The sequence below is a fragment of the Balaenoptera physalus genome, assembly GCF_965194825.1.
Source record: "Balaenoptera physalus genome assembly, chromosome: 2".
In the NCBI taxonomy this organism is placed as follows: domain Eukaryota; kingdom Metazoa; phylum Chordata; class Mammalia; order Artiodactyla; family Balaenopteridae; genus Balaenoptera; species Balaenoptera physalus.
In genome coordinates, this window is record NC_138883.1 from 84,188,310 (window position 1) to 84,207,272 (window position 18,963).

General features: G+C 44.2%; 1 protein-coding gene across 1 annotated transcript; it reads left to right on the forward strand.

Annotated features, from left to right (window-relative positions):
• The first annotated feature begins 923 nt into the window (after positions 1-923).
• Positions 924-13,043, forward strand: KNSTRN (kinetochore localized astrin (SPAG5) binding protein). Its single transcript, XM_082449378.1, is given in 10 exon segments — positions 924-1,008; positions 1,011-1,146; positions 1,310-1,401; positions 4,217-4,346; positions 5,221-5,268; positions 7,576-7,681; positions 7,848-7,941; positions 8,969-9,024; positions 9,796-9,870; positions 10,605-13,043. Coding segments are annotated over 10 exon segments (939 nt in total). The 5' UTR covers positions 924-938; the 3' UTR covers positions 10,737-13,043.
• Positions 13,044-18,963: the final 5,920 nt, after the last annotated feature.

Sequence of the window (18,963 nt, forward strand, 5' to 3'; positions counted from 1 at the left end):
GCAACTAAGCCTGTGCACCACAACTACTGAGCCCGCGTGCCATGACTACTGAAGCCTGCGCACCTAGAGCCCGTGCTCCGCAACAAGAGAAGCCACCACAATGAGAAGCCCGCACACCGCAAGGAAAAGTAGCCCCCGCTCGCCGCAACTAGAGAAAGTCCACGTGCAGCAGCGAAGACCCAACGCAGCCAAAAAAAAAAAAAGATGACTCTGCAATTTAAAGTAGGTTTCCTTGCTTTTCTCTCATAGCACATTGTACTTTCCCTTCATAGTTTTACTATAGTTGATAAATATATATATATATATTTCCAGCTTAACTGAGATATAGTTGACAAGTTTGTGTGATTATTTGTTTGCTGTTTCCTGGACTGTAAACTCCAGGAGGGCAGACCCCAGGTTAGTGTTGATATTTGCTGCCCTCATCCCATCCGCCCACTTAGAATTGTGGTCTGGCACATAGCACGTGCTCAATAAATATTTGTTGAGAGAAATGAATTAGTGCACTGTTTGAGAACCCTGCCCTGTTCGCTAGGAGTAGCTTTGAATCTCCGCTTAAATTCTGGATGAGTGTTATTAAAGTTAGGACTGAGGGTAGGTGTTTCAGGTATTTCAGCTCACAGACCCTCTCCAAACCTCGCCTGCCACTCTCCACCCTGTAACGTGTAGTTTTCTGCCCATCCCTCTCTGTGCTCCTGGCTATCCGGTATCATGCACCATCCCTAACAATCACAGACCAAATAAAGAGAAGGACTGTGACATGGACTCTAAACGTGACCGCGTTTGCGTCCCAAGGCCGGAATAAGACGCCAATGACTCATAGCTCCATTTAGGCCGGCAAAGTGCACCACTCCCCTCCCCCACCCAGACCTGGGGGCTTCCACATCCATCCATCGCCAGGAAGCTCACGCTCGTGCCTCGATTCGGATCTTCCGTACAGCATGGCAGCCCCCGAAGGCGTCGCCCACGGCAGTGACTTCCGTACAACATGGCCGCCTACAGAGAGCGCATCGCCCCCCTCCCTCCCGGCCACCGGAAGTTTCCGTTTGAAACCCAGGCGGCAGACCCGGTCTGCGGTACGGCAGTTATTGCCGAGCATCTTTTGAACCAGAGCGACGAGGTTTGCGGGCAGGAGCAGCAGGCGCCTGGGTTCGGCTCTCCCGGGGCGGGAGACGGGGCTGGATGTGGGAGGCCGATGGGATGGGCTGGGAATGGAGGATTTTCTCTCTCCCGAGTCGCGCTCTTCTGGGGCTCTCCGCCTGCTCGGGCCCCCTGGCCCACCCCTGGGTAACATTCACCTTGTACCTTCCAGGCCCCAGCCGTGCCGCCTCGTTACGATGACCAGCGTGGTCAGGACAGTGTACCTGCAGCCCAACTCTGTGCTGAGCAGCGGCCTGCCCGCAGGTGGGTGTCACGCCGCCCCTGCCCCCGGGCGTTGCGAACTGGCCCCGGGTGGTCAGGCCAGGAGTATGGGGGATAAAATCGGTGGCTCGGAGTGGAGGGCTCCGGCAAGGGAGGGAGTTCTATCGGCTCTGACAACCTGCTAACTCCCCTAGAACCGGGCTGTCTAGGCTTATGATGGGAGTTAGGGGAAGGGCCACATGGTGGGAATTTAGACTTGCCCCGCACCCCTGCTCCCCCAAACCGAACTCTGCTGCATTCACCAATTAGATTTAAGTTGCTGATTATTCTACAATATTATTCCCATTAAGCTAGGAATCCCTTTTTAAACATTTACCTGTTTTATTTCCAGATGAGCTATCTGGAGGGACTGGGTTTGTTGTCAGGGAGGAGAGAAGAGAGTCATACGAAAAGCAGGATACTTAGGGAGCACTAGGGTTCACACTGTGTCTGGTTCACATTTGTAACGGCACAGTGTCTCTTATATAGTACATTCTCAGTAAGCATTTGTTGAGTGAAGTGAGAGAGAAGGGTCAGGCCTAACTAGTATTCGAGAATCTTGGGGGAAGAGAGATGGTTAAAAGCAATGTTTGGGACTTCCCTCGCGGTTCAGTGGTTAGGACTCTGCACCTTCACTGCCAAGGGCCTGGGTTCCATCCCTGGTCGGGGAACTAAGATCCCACAAGATGCCCTGTGCGGTCAAAAACTAAAAAATTAAATAAATAAATAAATAAAAATAAAATAAAAGCAATGTTTGATTGCTTTGCCATTTGCTTTGTGTTACTCGGCTTGTGGTTGAAAGTCATCTCCTAAAGTCTGCAGTTGTTGAGCTGCCTAATCTAGAGATTATAGCACAGAATAGGCTTCAAACATCAGAACCTGTGATAGGAGATTTTGAAGCAGCTATTTAAGATCCCTTCCCAGATGACTCCATGCAGCTGACTGATGAGCAGTAGCAGGATTGACCTTTGAAGTAAATAGGCTTTACTTCAAAGGCTTCAAACGGTTCTGTTTGTCCTATGTTGCTTCAGAACACCTGAGTGGCAATTCTGGCATCAGCAGGACCTAGGAGTTGATGGAGGAAATGGAGCCGGTCTTATGCTGCCTTTCCCTTAGAAAGCAGTCTCTCGTTCAGTGGGGAGTGACTGGCATCTCCCCAGCCAAGTTGGAAGTTTTCATCTCTTTGCTTTTTTCCTTGTCCCAGCTTTATGATCATATGTAACCTCAATAGTTTAACATTTTTAGGCTGCCTCTCAGGATTTTAGATTTTAGGCATGGGGTGGTTGTTCTTTAGTTTTTTGAATAGGTAACATTCAAAATAAATAAATATTCAAAGTGAGGAAACGATATACAGTGAAAAACAAGTCTTCCCTTCCTTGACACCAGCCATCCAATTCCCTCCTTCGCATCTCTCATTTTAAGGAGATAGTCTTTGTTAAATCCTGCTAAATTTTTCCTATGATGCAGTCCATAGGATCTAACAAATATGGGTTATTGAAATCAATTCCAGTCAATGAAGAGTGTTAATTTTGATCAATTTGCTATTGACACCTTTTTGCATGAGATAGATTTCTTATTGTGTGTAACTTATTAATACTTGAGAGAGGAGAAGGTAAATTCATGCACTCAAAGTTACCTTTTACTTCCAACAGAGACCTCAGAAAGAACCTTTTTAACACTTGTTCTGTGGGTAAGAGGGGAAAATAGGATGTAAGTGCCCATTGAGTGTACCTATAAATGAAATAATTTGTTAGCCTGAGAAATCATATTTATTCCAAACTGTTGTGCAGCTAGAGTCATCAAAATAAATCTTTATCAAACACAAAGTTTCCTAATCCCTGTGATCCAGTGCTTTGTACCTCATTTCTTCAGCTTGATTTAATTGTTATGGCTCTTAATTTAGGTCAAGCTTAAAGGAGCCATTTTACAATGAACAAAGTGAAAGTTAGTATAAACTAGAAGAATCCTGTGCATGTGCTGGGGGTGTGTGCTTAACTCCAGAACAAGTGACTTGAATTTGCTATGGAATGTAAGTGGTAGAAAGATGTGTGTGGTAGAGGGCTGGCATAAGGGCTAGAGGGGAAATGCTCTCCTCTGGGGAAGAAGACTGTCATGTCAGGGCCATTTCTCTGGTTATCTGGCAGTAGCCTAGCAGGATCAGAACAGAATACCAAAAGGGAACCTAACGAGCCTCTAAACTTAACGATGGATAAACAGATTAAAAGGGCTGGTGGTAAAGGCAGTCAGCATGGAAGAGGGGAAGAAGAATAGAGGAGCTAGTTTAGAGATGGTCTGTGAAATAACCCATGAAACTGTGACGTGTTCCGTTTATTCAGTTAGTAGGTTTTGAACCTCTGTTAATATGCCAGATACTCTCCTAGATGCTGGGGCACAAAGATGTCTCTTAGAGTACTAGTTAGGGAGCCAGTCTGGTCAAAACAACTAAGCAACTGGTGAAACTCGAAGCAGCTTGAGTGTAGCCTTAGGAGAGCGGGCAGAGTGCTTAGGAGCTGAATGACATAGTTCCTTTCAACTGCTGTGTGAGGAAGGACTCAGCTGTGTTCTGCCTTGCTGACGGCCACACTGCCTCTCATCCTCTTTGCTTGTATGAATCTCCACTTTCACATCTATACCCTCTGGCCATTCAGTTTGCTGTATCAGCAAGCTTTTGGCTACCCTCAAACACACTGTACTGTCACATTTAAAGAATTTTGGTTTCTATTCCCAATTGGTCTAGAAGTCTTATTCTTCTGAATTTGTAGAGTTGCACTGTTGGGTCATGATGCATGGGATTCCACCCTCTTGTTTTCCTTTGCAGATGCACAAACTCGAGCCACTTCTAAGAGCCTATTACCTGTTAGGTCCAAAGAAGTTGATGTTTCCCGACCTCACTCAGGAGATTCAGAAAATGATGTTACAAAAATCATCAAACCAAGACGAGACAATGGGTGAGAGTCAGAGCATCGGTATCCAATTAGAACATTGGGCTAGAAATTGCTCAGTACCAAGAATGAGGGCTTTTGAGAGCACAGGGTATCTGAAGGATTGGCCTGTAGTCAGTGGCCTATAGCAGTGCAGCGTTGCTGACCTGTTTGTCAGAACCCTCTGTGTTGATCAGGTCAGAAGAGGCACAGCCAGGGTTGCAGTAAGAGATATTCTTTGCTCTCTCAGCATTTGCTCTGAGTGTACAAATAGCAGCACTGCAGTCAAACGAGCCCTAAGTGGTATTCGTGGTGGGTGGGGCCTAGTTGTTAGCCTAGGTTGCTGCTCTGAGCAGTCCAGCCCAGTGTAGTGGGCATGTGTGTCCCTCTACCTGGTGTTCAGCTCCCGTGTGAGTGAGGTTGACATGAAGTAGCCACACTATCTTGAGCAGAAGCAGGTCTGTCAGGTTGTTGAGGTGGTCAAGAGGGGAGCCCGTGCCCTATTCATAAGCTTTTTTCAGTAGTCTGGGCTGAAACAAAAGTGCATGGGCCCTCAGAGCTTCTCAAGCTTGTGCTGTCTGGGACTTCCCTGGCAGTCCAGTGGTTAAGACTCTGTGCTTCCACTGCAGGGGGCACGGGGCTCGATCCCCGGTCAGGGAACTAAAATCCTGCATGCTGCACACGGCCTGGACAAAAATACAAAAAAAAAAAAAGTAATAACAGTACCGTGATTCTCTGATTGATTTCTTTGTTGTTGTTATTGTTTTAATTGAGGTATAGTTGACATACAACATTGTGTTAGTTTCAGGTGTACAACATAATGATTTGATATTTGTATATATTGCAAAATGATCACCGCAGTAAGTCTAGTTAACATCCTGATTTGTTTTTGCTTCTCTAGGCAGCTGAAAGCTACAGACACTGCCACCAGGAGGAACATCAGGAAGAGGTGAGCGTCAGGGTAGATGAAACCTGGCCACTGTTTTAGGGTAGTGGAGCTCAATCCTGCTTGTACATCAGAATCACTCACAGGACTTGTTTTACTGTGTTGGAGTCTGGTGCCACCCCAGAAATCTAGATGGGATTTTCAGGGGTGAGGCATAGCCAGGTTTGCGAACTACTGTCAGGGCAAGAATCAGTGATGCTACCATCTTGAGTACCAGACAAGAGTTTGGGGGCTCCATGCCAGGACCACTGCCCCAACCTAGCTGTGGCCCATCAGCAGGAGCGGGAAGCCCTCAGGATGGGAGAGCCTGCGTGTGGTTAGTGATTTCGAGATGAGTGTCCTGCTCCTGCTGCTGCTGCTGCTGCCGGTGAAATTCTGGAGAAGGATCCGTTTGCTTGGACATTTTGCAGTCCTGCAGACAGAAATAACATAAGCTGAAAAGTCTGTAGAGATAGGTTTTAATTCCACATCTGTTATTTGGGCATGACTTAAAAGTTCTGAAGACACAATACTATCAAGAAGGACTCAGAACTTTGAAAAGGCTTAATATTGATGATGATAATGGCTATTACTTTTTTTTGATTTTTTGCATTTTATTTTATTTATTTTTTTATACAGCAGATTCTTATTAGTTATCTATTTTATATATATTAGTGTATATATGTCAAACCCAATCTCCCAATTCATCACACCACCACCACCACCACCACCACCACCACTTTTCCCCCTTTGTGTCCGTACATTTGTTCTCTGCATCTGTGTCTCTATTTCTGCCCTGCAAACCAGTTCATCCGTACCATTTTTCTAGGTTCCACATATATGCGTTAATATACGATATTTGTTTCTCTCTTTCTGACTTAATTCACTCTGTATGACAGTCTCTAGATCCATCCACGTCTCAACAAATGACCCAAGTTCGTTCCTTTTTATGGCTGAGTAATATTCCATTGTATATATGTACCACATCTTCTTTATCCATTCGTCTGTTGATGGGCATTTAGGTTGCCTCCATGACCTGGCTATTGTAAATAGTGCTGCATTGAACACTGGGGTGCATGTGTCTTTTTGAATTATGGTTTTTTCTGGGTATATGCCCAGTAGTGGGATTGCTGGGTCATATGGTAATTCTATTTATAGTTTTGTAAGGAACCTCCATACTGTTCCCCATAGCGGCTCTATCAATTTACATTCCCACCAACAGTGCAAGAGGGTCCCCTTTTCTCCACACCCTCTCCAGCATTTGTTGTTTGTAGATTTTCTGATGATGCCCATTCTGACTGGTGTGAGGTGATACCTCATTGTAGTTTTGATTTGCATTTCTCTAATAATTAGTGATATTGAGCAGCTTTTCATGTGCTTCTTGGCCATCTGTATGTCTTCTTTGGAGACATGTCTATTTAGGTCTTCTGCCCATTTTTTGATTGGGTTGGTTTTTTGATATTGAGCTGCATGAGCTGTTTATATATTTTGGAGATTAATCCTTTGTCCGTTGATTCGTTTGCACATATTTTCTCCCATTCTGAGGTTGTCTTTTCGTCTTGTTTGTAGTTTCCTTTGCTTTGCAAAAGCTTTTAAGTTTCATTAGGTCCCATTTGTTTATTTTTGTTTTTATTTCCATTACTCTAGGAGGTGGATCAAAAAAGATCTTGCTGTGATTTATGTCAAAGAGTGTTCTTCCTATGTTTTCCTCTAAGAGTTTTATAGTGTCCGTTCTTACATTTAGGTCTCTAATACATTTTGAGTCTATTTTTGTGTATGGTGTTAGGGAGTGTTCTAATTTCATTCTTTTACATGTAGCTGTCCAGTTTTCCCAGCACCACTTACTAAAGAGACTGTCTTTTCTCCATTGTATATCCTTGCCTCCTTTGTTGTAGATTAGTTGACCATAGGTACCTGGGTTTATCTCTGTGCTTTCTATCCTGTTCCATTGATCTATATTTCTGTTTTTGTGCCGGTACCATATTGTCTTGATTACTGTAGCTTTGTATTATAGTCTGAAGTCAGGGAGTCTGATTCCTCCAGCTCCGTTTTTTTCCCTCAAGACTGCTTTGGCTATGGCTATTACTTATTAAAAGTTTTGTGTCAGTAGCTGTGCTAAGAATTGTATATGTATTCTCTCTTATCCTTCATGATAATAATATTATGAGATGTGGGTATTCTAGAAATGAGGAAACAGCCTCAGAGAGGTTACACAACTCCCTGAAGGTCATATACCACTATGTGGTGATGCCAGGATTCGAACCAACCCGACTCCATAGCCCATACTCTTAACCCCTCCACCACTTCATCTTAGTACGATTATCATTACAGCTGTAAGCCACTGAGTAAAGAGAAATCAGAGGAAGAGCTCAAGGATAAGAACCAGCTCTTAGAGGCCGTCAACAAGCAGTTGCACCAGAAGTTGATTGAAACTCAGGTAAGCGATCCCCAAGACCTGCCATCAGCTGCACTGGGTGATGCTTGTGGAATCCTGAGGGACCACACCAGGTGCCTGAGCGCAGAAGGAGAAGATGCCAGGCTTGCACTGTGGCTGCCCCTGAGGAATGGGGCAGGCCTTACCTGTCTGTATGGCACCCCTACAGGGAGAGCTGAAGGACCTGACCCAAAAAGTGGAGCTGCTGGAGAAGTTTCAGGACAACTGTTTGGCAATTTTGGAGAGCAAGGGCCTCAACCCAGGTAAGAGATGGCACACAACTGCCTTCAAAGGAGTCAGTGCATGTGCCCCTTCCTGGGTGATTCTGGACTGTGCATCAGGGGTCTGGCATGGTGTCAGCTGACCCAGTCAGTGCAGGGGTTGCCTAGCAAAGCCCTGAAGATTTGGGGGAGCTCCTCTCTGTTCTGTTGTGATGTTGACTTTGCCTGCCCAGCGGAGTTTCAGATGGTTGTGCAGAGAGGATTCTCTCTTTCTTATCTGAACACTTTATACCATTAGTTTGGTGCTGACAGGTATGATCTTGCAAATAGATCAGAAATATTTTCTTTCTTTCAAGGGATATAGCATACAGGTAAGCTTCACAGGTGGAGAGAGAGATAATACTGTTGAAAGGGTTCCTAAAGCTGACTAGTTAGCAGAATCACGGTGTTTAAAATGTGATTCCTGTTCTGACCCTGTCCCTAGAGGGCAGAGTCTGTCACAGAGAGGAAGTGGAAGAAGGGATTACCCCAGGACTGTAGGAGAGCCTGAACTGAGGAGCCTGAGAATGCCCAGGGAAGGAGCCCAGGCTTGTCTGAATTAAGGAGTGCTGACTTTGAATGCTGCCATTAACCTGTGCATTTTAGGATATATTCTTGATAGTCATCATATACGTTTTTGGATGATTTTAATTTCCTACGTGTATGCACTGTTTTTACCAAAAATAATAAAATTTTTTAAGGCCGGAAAAGCTTTTAAAAATAGTTTTGTGTATTGTAAACAAAACCAAAAACTACAACCTATACATTTCTTTTGGACAAATTTTCCGCTGAGCTGAGGAGAAAGCAGGATGAAGTTTTGGCCATATCCATACCTAGAGAGGAAGGGGAGATAAAATCCAGCTCTGGAGGGCAGGCGTGGGTGACCTTGCCAAGGTGGAAACTCAGGGGAGAGAGTTTTCAGATGCTTAGAGAAGTTTCCCTCATGAATACTCCTGTGGAGGGCTTTTAATTTTCTTTTAAGTTGCAGTTCCCTAGGCAGGGCTGACTTTGTTGTATTTACTGGTTTTAGGCAGTGAGACCCTGGCGTCACAGCAAGACTCCACCACGGATCACATGGACTCGATGGTGAGGGTGTGGGTGTGAGTGGGCGAAGGCCCAGTGAGCGTGAGGCCCTGCAGATCTAGGCAGGTCTCTGCCGTATGCTCGGCAAAGCCCGCGAAGCAGCCTTCAGTTATCTAGGGTAGTGGAAGAGGGTGGTGGATGTGTACTCAACATAGCATATTTTACTTGGAAGGTGACTTTGTGCTTACAAATATAAGTGAGTCTAAGTTGAAAATGTACTACTTTAAAACCCACAGTAGGGTGGACCAGTAGAGACAGCTTTCTGGTTTCTCTATTCTTCGCTCTACCAAATTTCTCCCCTTATTCCTTTGCTGAGAACTGTGTCTTACAAAGGTCCAGCCTGAATTAAATCTGTCTTCTCTTTGGTTCCTTCCCTGAAGTAGGAAGGCAATTGTTTGCAATTAAAGCCTTTTGAGCTTCTGTGATCTATTCCCCAGGAAGATCAGTTGTCATTTTAGAATCCTAGAATACTAGGTATGGAAGCCTTCCTCAGCTCCCCTAGGCGATTTGTCACCCCTTTAGTGGCTACTGCCTTCCGTTCATATTACCTGTGTAGCACAGAGCACGTGGAGGTGGGGTTCTCTGTCCATCCTGTGGACTCAGTTCTTCCAGGCCCACAAGAGAGCCCGGCACTTTTGCGGACACTCAGTCAGTGACTGAACAGATGGGATATTAGCGATCATCTGATTCAACTCCCATGAAGAGATTAGTTTATATGAAGAAAGTTCTCACATTTCAATAAAGATTTGTTACTACATTGTACTTTTCTCTTAGCTGCTGTTAGAAACTTTGCAAGATGAACTGAAGCTTTTTAACGAAACAGCCAAAAAGCAGATGGAGGAGTTGCAGGTGAGAGGCAGACATCTCTGCAAGGCAAAATTACCATTTCCTACCACAATAGGTGGATCTGTGGAGGGCTCTTTCTTATTTGTCTATTTATTCATTTTTAATAAACTATTTTGTAATAATTTTAGATTGCAGAAAAGTTGTAAAGATAATGGAGAATTCAACTCCCCTAATATTAACATCTTACATTATCATGCTATATTTGTCAAGACTAAGAAACCAATATTGATGCATTACTATTAACTAAATTCCAAGACTTTATTTGATTTCACCATTTTTTTCAACTAATTTTCTGTTCTAAAGACTCTTAGAAATGTTCACATCTGCAGGGCATGAGGCAATGTGCAACATGCTAGGTGGCTCCAGGTTGACAGTTGACACCTGTGTGAAATCCATGCTGTAGAAACTTGATATCTCAGGAAAACCTGTAATAGGAAACCCTGATTCTTGGGTCTGGACCGCTTTGGGTTGCTTGGATGAACCATGGGATACTACACGGAATCCCAGAGGATTTCATTGCTCCAGTTGAGATAACAGACTCTGTAGTAGAGAGAGACAATTCCTAAAACCAACACAGATAAACAAACCTAAGATAGAAAAGACAATGTCTGTCAGTATCCCAGTGGTCTTCCTCAATGAAACAGAAGCATAATGTTCTGGTTATGGTATTGTCTTTCCTGTGAGTCAGAGTTTGGTGGTTTTTTGTTTTTTGTCTTTTTTAATGTCTTTCCATGCAGGCCTTAAAGGTAAAGTTGAAGATAAAAGAAGAAGAGAGGGCCCAGTTCCTAGAACAGCAGACCTTATGTAACAGTCAAGTAAATGATTTTACAACAGCCCTTGAGGAAATGGAGCAGCTATTAGAAATGTGATAAAAAGCAGGTGGCCACATGGCTCCCTCTTGGGGATAAGCTCTCAGAGGAAGCCACTTAAGACATCTGCTTCTTGGCCATGATCTTCTAGGACTCACCATCCCCAGAATGAAAACAGTTTCTGCAGTAGGATTAAGGACAGTTTATGCTGGAATGGCAATTCCTCCTTTAAGCAAGCATTCCCAGCCTTCAGATTGGCCAGCTCTCCTGAACCTCACAATATGTAACTGAGGCCTACAAGAGAGGGGGCCTGAAAGCTTGGATCAACCTCCTAGGCAACAGAGCGGCACAGAATTAGTATCAGGAGACTAAACCAGCCACAGCCAGAGAAGCCAAAAGGTCACATTCAGACGTGCGGGAAGAAACAGTGGTGCACAGGTGCTCCGCGGGAGACATCACTGAGGAGCCCTGCGGTCCCCTCCTCACTTGGAACACATTCTGTCCCATCCTGGTTGGGCTCTACAACCTCACTGTAAATTTATGAACTGGAAGTTACCTGAAATGGCTTAATAAATGGGGTGAAGGTATAAATAGCAATAACACCTATGAAACAATACACCTTGGAGCTTTTAATCTAAATCAGTTCTGGTTTTTTTTTCATAAAGTGTTACTTTTAAAATAAATATTTCTGTAACTATTCAGACTGCAACACTGGCAAATGAAAATAGCCTTTTAACCTAAATACATCCACTGAATACTATCGAACTAATCTAGGTAACAAGTCCAAGCCTCCAGTTTCACCCAGAATATTTTTCTTCCACTCATTAAATGCTCTGTGGCTAGTGCCCCCCCCCACACCCCCCAACCCCATCTTCCAGGAACATTAGCTAGTCTTCTGTGGTGTTCCCTGTTTGTAGCAGTGGGTGCCACACTCCATCCGCCAGGTTAGTGTCACTAGCTGCCTGCATTCCTAAGTATGCGTGTATCTCTGCTATTGCTTTGCTCGGCCAATCCTGGACCTGGCCCCCTGGATCCTTAGTCAACTGAAGTCCGCAGCAGCCACCCCCAACCCCTGCAACCGCCAGATCACCAAAGGCACTGCCATATTTCATAGTCAAACTAGACAGACTTTGGCTTTGGCCATCTCCCATTTTTTTCTGCACCTCTCCCAATTTCTTCAGCAACTCCCCCTACTCTTCAGCATTATTAGGGCTGCCCAGAGCCACCCAATCAAGTCAAGTAACGTCCCACCCTAACTTATAGGGCTAAAATTCTTTTCCTTCATACACATACAACATTCACACAGTTGGTTATGTCCCAAATATTTTTGATAGGGAAACCCAGTTAAATAATTCTCACTGGTGAGAAGGGCTGAATATTTTCTTCTACCCATTTTCAGGATGTTTATAGTTTAAAAGATTGTTTACCCAAGTGAATTTGTAATTGGCATTTCTGGTCCCCCCAAAAGTTCTACTTCCTTCTTGGAAGGAAAGGGTGGGAAACTCAGCTGTGAGCTCCTCACCTCCTTGTCATGCCTCCCTAGTTGACTCCTAAGAATGGAACTATCCCAACTCCTCCATTACTCATGTTGCCCAGTGTTGAGATCCTGTTTGCTCAAGGTCTGGCCTCCCAGGGGCCTTCACCTCACGACGCTGCTTTGCACCACCAGCCAGCATTTGTGCAGTCTTGCCTTTTCTTGTGTTCCCTCTGACCTCTGCTGCTCCATCTGCCTTTTGTACGTGTGGAGGTGTTGTGGTGCTTATTCTGATGTACAGCGTGAATAAGTTCATGCATTACATGAACCAGTGTGATCTGCACCCTCCACTTTGCTAGACGCTATAGGAAACTTTAATGTAGCATGACGCTCTTAACCTCAGAAGTGCTTACAGTACGTGTGGTGAAACATTGCGCAGGTGATACACAAGTTGAATAACAAAGGCAATAGTTCAACAGTGGGTTGTGTGATATAGTTTTGTGCTATAGTAGTTAACTCTGGGCTAGTTCGGTTGGGGGAGGCTTGATGAAAGTGGTAGACTGTGGTTGAAGGAAGAGTAATATTTAGAGAGGCTAGCTAGAGGGTTGAGAACTTTCCAGGTTGGTGAACACATGGAGATTTGGGGACAGTAGCGCACTCAGAGAGGGCATGGAAGCTTCACGCCCTTTCCCCATGCATCTCTTCCATCTGGCTCTTCCTGAGTTATATCCTTTTATAATAAACCAGATCTAGCAAATAAAATATTTCTCTGAGTCCATGAGCCATTCTAGCAAATCAATCAAACCCAAGGAGGGGATCATTGGAACTTCCAAGGAGAAAATAAAATGAGAGACTGAAGAAAAAAAAAAAAGTTGAGGGGATATCCAGATGAGTCTTGAGGCACTAAGTAAGAACACTGGGCTTCTTCAGAAGGTTCAAGATGAGAGGGGAGGAATTCCCTGGTGGTCCAGTGGTTAGGACTCTGTGCTTCCACTGCAGGGGACATGGGTTCGATCCCTGGTTGGGGAACTAAAATCCCGCAGCCCATGTGGCACGGCCAAGATGTTAAAAACAAAAAGATGAGAGGGGATTATATCTGACGCTTAACCGAGCACTTGTAATATGCCATGTGTGATGTTTATGTGTGTGCCTCCTTATTTTCATTCTCATGTTATCCTCATTACAGTCATACAAGGTAAGCACTATTAACCCTTTTTATAGCTAAAGAAAAAGGCTCAGAGAAATTAGATGAAATTAATCCATATAATTAATTAATGAAATTAGTTAATGAAATGAAGTTGATTTGCCCAAGGTCAAACAACAAGCAAGTACTGGAGAAAGATTTGAGCCAGGGAATAATGGGAGTGGAAATTAGTTAATGAAATGAAGTTGATTTGCCCAAGGTCAAACAACAAGCAAGTACTGGAGAAAGATTTGAGCCAGGGAATAATGGGAGTGGAAAGTACATGGTGCTACTAGATGTTTTGAAGAAACTTAAATGCAAGCTAGGAGGTGTGGATTTTTATCATCCAGGCCAGAAGTTTACAAACTGTCTCAGTTCATGATGCTCCTAGTGTCTCAATATTTTATGACACACCAAAAGATATACCTAAAAGTTCTATTTTTAAGTAGTTAGATCCAAACGATAAGCACTTATGTCCTAACAACTTAGTAGGTATTTGAAAAAATAATACACATAAATCTAAAGAAAATATTTTTATTTTTAAGTAACTACAATTATTTACTAATGGGATGTGGGGCACAGTTTAATTTCTCAAGCCTTGGAATCAAATTGGACACTACCACCTTCCTATCCTGCTTGAGAGGAACATAGCATGATCTAATGTTGAAACTGACCTACTTTGAGCCAGTACTTCACATGTGGTCTAACATGTCATGTATCACTGTGATTCCCCCAAAAGTTTATCCCGTGGCATCCCAGTGAGCTTGCTGCCTAGGGATGCCTTGGCTCACAGTCTGGGAACCATGAATCTAGGCAATAAGGAATCACTGACACATTTTGAGCAGATAATCACCATAATGAATGATTTAGAAAAAATGAATCTAGCACTGTGTGAAAGATGGATGGCTTGCAGGATCTTAGTTCCTGAGCCACTCCTTGGGCATGCAGGAGGTCATGGGGCACTACCATAGCACCTTTTTTTCCTTTCAGTTTTATTGAGATACGACTGACATAGCACTGTATAAGTTTAAGGTTTACAGCATAATGATTTGACTTACATACATCATGAAATGATTATCACAACAAGTTTCTTATTTTATGTTTTTGGCCATGCCACGTGGCTTGCAGGATCTTAGTTCCCCGACCAGGGATCAAACCTGGGCCCACAGCAGTGGAAATGCAAAGTCCTAGACACAGGACCACCAGGGAATTCCCATTAATTACTGTTCTTTTTCTAGGTTCTTAAAATAGAAGACAAGGTAATTCCATTTCAATTTTTATCTTTTCCAGTATATGCATTAACAACTATAAATTGTCCCTCTAAGGGCCAGGGAGCAGCATCCCAAATTTTGCTATGTCCTATTTTCATTATTCGTCTTTCTGTTCAAAATATGTTCTAATTTCCATTGTGATTTCTTCTTTCACCTGTGAATAATCTGGCTTCCTGTCTCATTACTCTCCCAAAACAATTTTTGATAAGGTGTGTGAAATGAAATTCACATTTTATGGCAAGACAAGAAAAATTTAAATATAAAAAAATTTCCTCTGCCCTTTAGCCTCCTGTCTCCCCTCTACTGTGCATTGTGTATCTGCATTTTGCCTCCACAAAACCTTCCCCGCTGGCAGAAACACCTGCTCAACCATAAACAGCAACATCCTTCTAGCAGGAACAAGACAACTCCTTAAAAGACAACATTTCTTCTTGATCTTGTAAAGGGGTCACAATGACCCATCAGTTTGCACTTGCCGGTCTGGATTATGTAAACTGTCAATAATACGTCATCTAATGTACGGCTCTGTCTCAAGAAACTTATGTAACTGTGTTTTGACTTCTAACAGGCAGAACAGTTCTTGGAACACAAATTTGAGGGTTACAGTACTCAGATTTGGCTCAAATAAAATTTTCCATTTCTTTCATAGATTGGCTATTGATTAATTTTTCTTCGACATATGCTTGGTGTAGTCAGCAGGATACCAGAGACCAGAGGACACCTGGAAGACGCCTAAAACCGGCACTCAGTACCAGCATGGGTACTTTGACCCTCACCGGCTTCTCAGCATCTCTCAGGTGTTCTGGTGAGTTCTCCTAATACCCAGATCTCGTTGTTTTGGTGATGATCCTGAAAATTTTATTTGGGCTGGTTTTTACTTGTCTTAAGGGGCACGTAGGAATTTCCTAGGCAGGGTCCTAGGGGGATCTGGACAGCAAGTCCAGGGAAACATAGGTAGCTGGTTTTTGTTAAGTTCGGCTTAAATCAAGGGGAAAAAAGGGGTAAACTGATATCGGGTCTTAACAAAACTTTTTTGTTAGTGAAATGAGAGACTGAGTTATTCAGCTCTGAAGAATAAAGGGACATTTTGCTCCTTCTGGCCACAAGGCGTCCTCAGGTGACTGAGGACCTTGCAGAAGTGTCTGAGGATCAATCCTTACTATGTGCAGTGGTCCTACAAGGGAACCCCACTACGACCAATAAGTAAATACTGCTCATCTGGGGGGCGCAACAGAAGCTGATAACTTAGCACTCCCCGCACCCATGACAGTTTTAGACTGTCACAGGGAGAAACCGAGACACATAAGAGAGTCAAACCGACTCAAGGGTAATTCCTTGGGGAGCTAGACTCAGAAGCAGTGCACATCCAGTCCACCACACTGTCCTCAGAAAATTGTTCAGATCATATCTCATACCTGAACCGGACTACCAAATTAATAATGGGAAATCGTGCCTCACGGGCCAAACAGCTCCCGGATGAATAGCCACCTATGGGAACCCCAGCTGGGTTTATGTATGACACCTATGAAACTGACGCTTGCAAGCATTTAACTTAATGGGACGGTCTGACCAAAAATCATTTGTCCCTGAGATGGCCAAAATGGGGCACTTTCGATTTACCTAAGTTGGTAAATTTTATTTGCACACTAAATTAGAAAAAGCCAGCTTAAGATCAAACAGCTAGAATGGAGACATTTTAATTGGTACCTGGAAGCCTCAAAACGAGAGAATGATAAAATGGCTTCATTGCGAGAGACAAATCAGAAATTATCAGAAATGGTGACTAGATTAGAAAAGACCTCAGAAGTCATCACTGCTTCTCCTCCTTTCTCTCCTCCTTTGGCTCCTTCGTATCCTCTTCTTTCTGAGCTCCCCCATGCTGACCCCTCTGCTCTTCCACCTCTAATCTCAAAGGAAGAACTTGTTGAGTCTAAGGGAAAGGATAAAGACAGCCCTAAAGTAATAGCCACCCCCTTTAAGGAGAAACCTGCTCTTACCTGTACACCCTTGGACTAGGACAGAACTTAAGGCCTTAACTAAGGAATTTCCAGATTGTTCACAGGATCCCTTGGGGTTTGCTAAACAATTTCATCTTACAGTAAGAACTTATGAGCCTAGATATTCAAACTTGTACCAGCTTGTACATTTACTAGTCCCTGAAAGTAAAGCAAAGGAACGGCTCCAAGAGATAAATTGGAAGGTGCCTATGGAAGATTTTCGCAAACATGAGGCTGCAGATCACCAGAAATGTAGAGAACCTGCCCACAATCTATATCAGGTTATTCTGAAAATCTTCTCCACCTGGGGGTGGGGGGGGACCCTTGATATGAAAGGCAGTGAGCTGAAGAAGAAAGCATTTTGGTCTGGACAAACTGACAGAGCCTGGCTTTTGTCTTAGCTGTGTTTGAGACCTTGGACTAATGAATGGGGCACTGTAAGAAGGAACACAAAGTGTTGTCATTAAATATGTAATCTCCTTTATTCCTCGTTGCAATGGGTGGTATTGTTTTCATTTAAAGATGATGAAAGGGGGGACTTCCCCTTATGGTCCAGTGGTTAAGAATCTGCCTTCCAACGTAGGGGACTCGGGTTCGATCCCTAGTCGGGGAACTAAGATCCCACATCCCACAGGGCAACTAAGCCCGCGCGTGCCTCAACTAGAGAGCCCATGCGCCCTGGAGCCCGAGCGCTGCAACCAGGGAGAAGCCTGAAGGCCACAACGAAAGATCCCGCGGGCCGCAACAAAGATCCCACATGCCACAACTAAGACTTGACGCAGCCAAAAATAAAATAAAATAAATAAATATTAAAAAATAAATAAATAAAGATGATGAAAGGGAATTCCCTGGCGGTCCAGTGGTTGGGACTGTGCTCTCTCACTGCTGAGGGCCCGATTCAATTCCTGGTGGCTTGGCCAAAAAAAAAAAAAGATGAAACAGAGTCTGAAAAGATCTAAGAAACTTGCCCGAGGGACTTCCCTGATGGCGCAGTGGTTAAGGATCCGCCTGCCAATGCAGGGAAAACAGGTTCGAGCCCTGTTCCGGGAAGATCCCACATGCCGCGGAGCAACTAAGCCTGTGCACCACAACTACTGAGCCTCTGCACTCTAGAGCCCGTGAGCCACAACGACTGAGCCCACGTGCCACAACTACTGAAGCCCGCGCGCCTAAAGCCCGAGCTCCGCAACAAGAGAAACCAATGCAATGAGAAGCCTGCGCACCACAACAAAAAGTAGCCCCCGCTGGATGCAACTAGAGAAAGCCGGCATGTAGCAATGAAGACCCAACGCAACCAAATAAATAAATTAAATTAAAATTAAAAAAAAAAAAAAGAAACTTGCCCGAACTTCCACATCTAAGTAGCAGGATTGCAATGGTGTCCCTGGATTCAGGGCACTAAACTACCTGAGATGAGTTCTTCAAGGGCATTGACCGCCCCACAGAGAAGGAAATTAGCAAAGCAGGGAAGGGGATAGAAGCTGAATTCTATAAGCTCTCCTCTTTCCCCTCATACACCATTCTTCCTTTCCTGTCTCCCTGAAATAGAGCAGGACCCTGTGAGGCCCTTCTGTGTACAAATCCTTTCTGTGTCCCCGTTTCTTGTTTGTAGGAAAGAGGCATCAGCCTCCTAGACCTTCCCTGTGTGCCAAAGGGCAGATTCAAACAGTTGCTAAATAGAAAAAAGAGGGAATGCAGAAACAAAGGAGGAGCAGTCAAGAAACTATAGTACAACAATAAAGCAGGGTCCTGGTTCCCCCAGAAACCAGGAATATACCTAACAATATCTTTGAGTTCTTCTGCTAGAACTAAGGCCCCACCCAGGTGGAAGATGGTAACTTCAGGCTGAGCACCAGATTCCTGAAACACCACCTTGTTACCCCACCACCAACCAATCAGAAGAAAGTCTGCACTTAGTGGAAGATAAGGAAGACTCTGATCCCCCCTCCCCAAATGATTAACTGCGAATGGCTTCCCCCCTTTCTCCCTTTAAAAACTTTCATGGTGGAGCAGAAGCTTCAGAGTTGGTTCTTTGACGCGACTCTGCCTTCCCCCCAGGTTGCCTTCTGAATAAAGCAACCCGTCCTTTCCAGCCAACACTTGTCTTTCCAGCGGGGAGCAGCTGAACCCGAGCATCTGAGTTCGGTCCACCATCACCCCACCCCTGTTAAAAATAAGTCCTGACTCTCATGTTCTTAGGTACATTAAATAATTTGGAAGACAGCAACTCCTTAACAACCCCTTTCCCATAAAACTCAAAGTCAACAAACCTTGTTACATAATAAAGCAAATTCACTGAGTTATAACCAACGTGCACCCTAGAGCGAGCGCTCTTTTCCCAGATTTTCTTTAACAATGTATT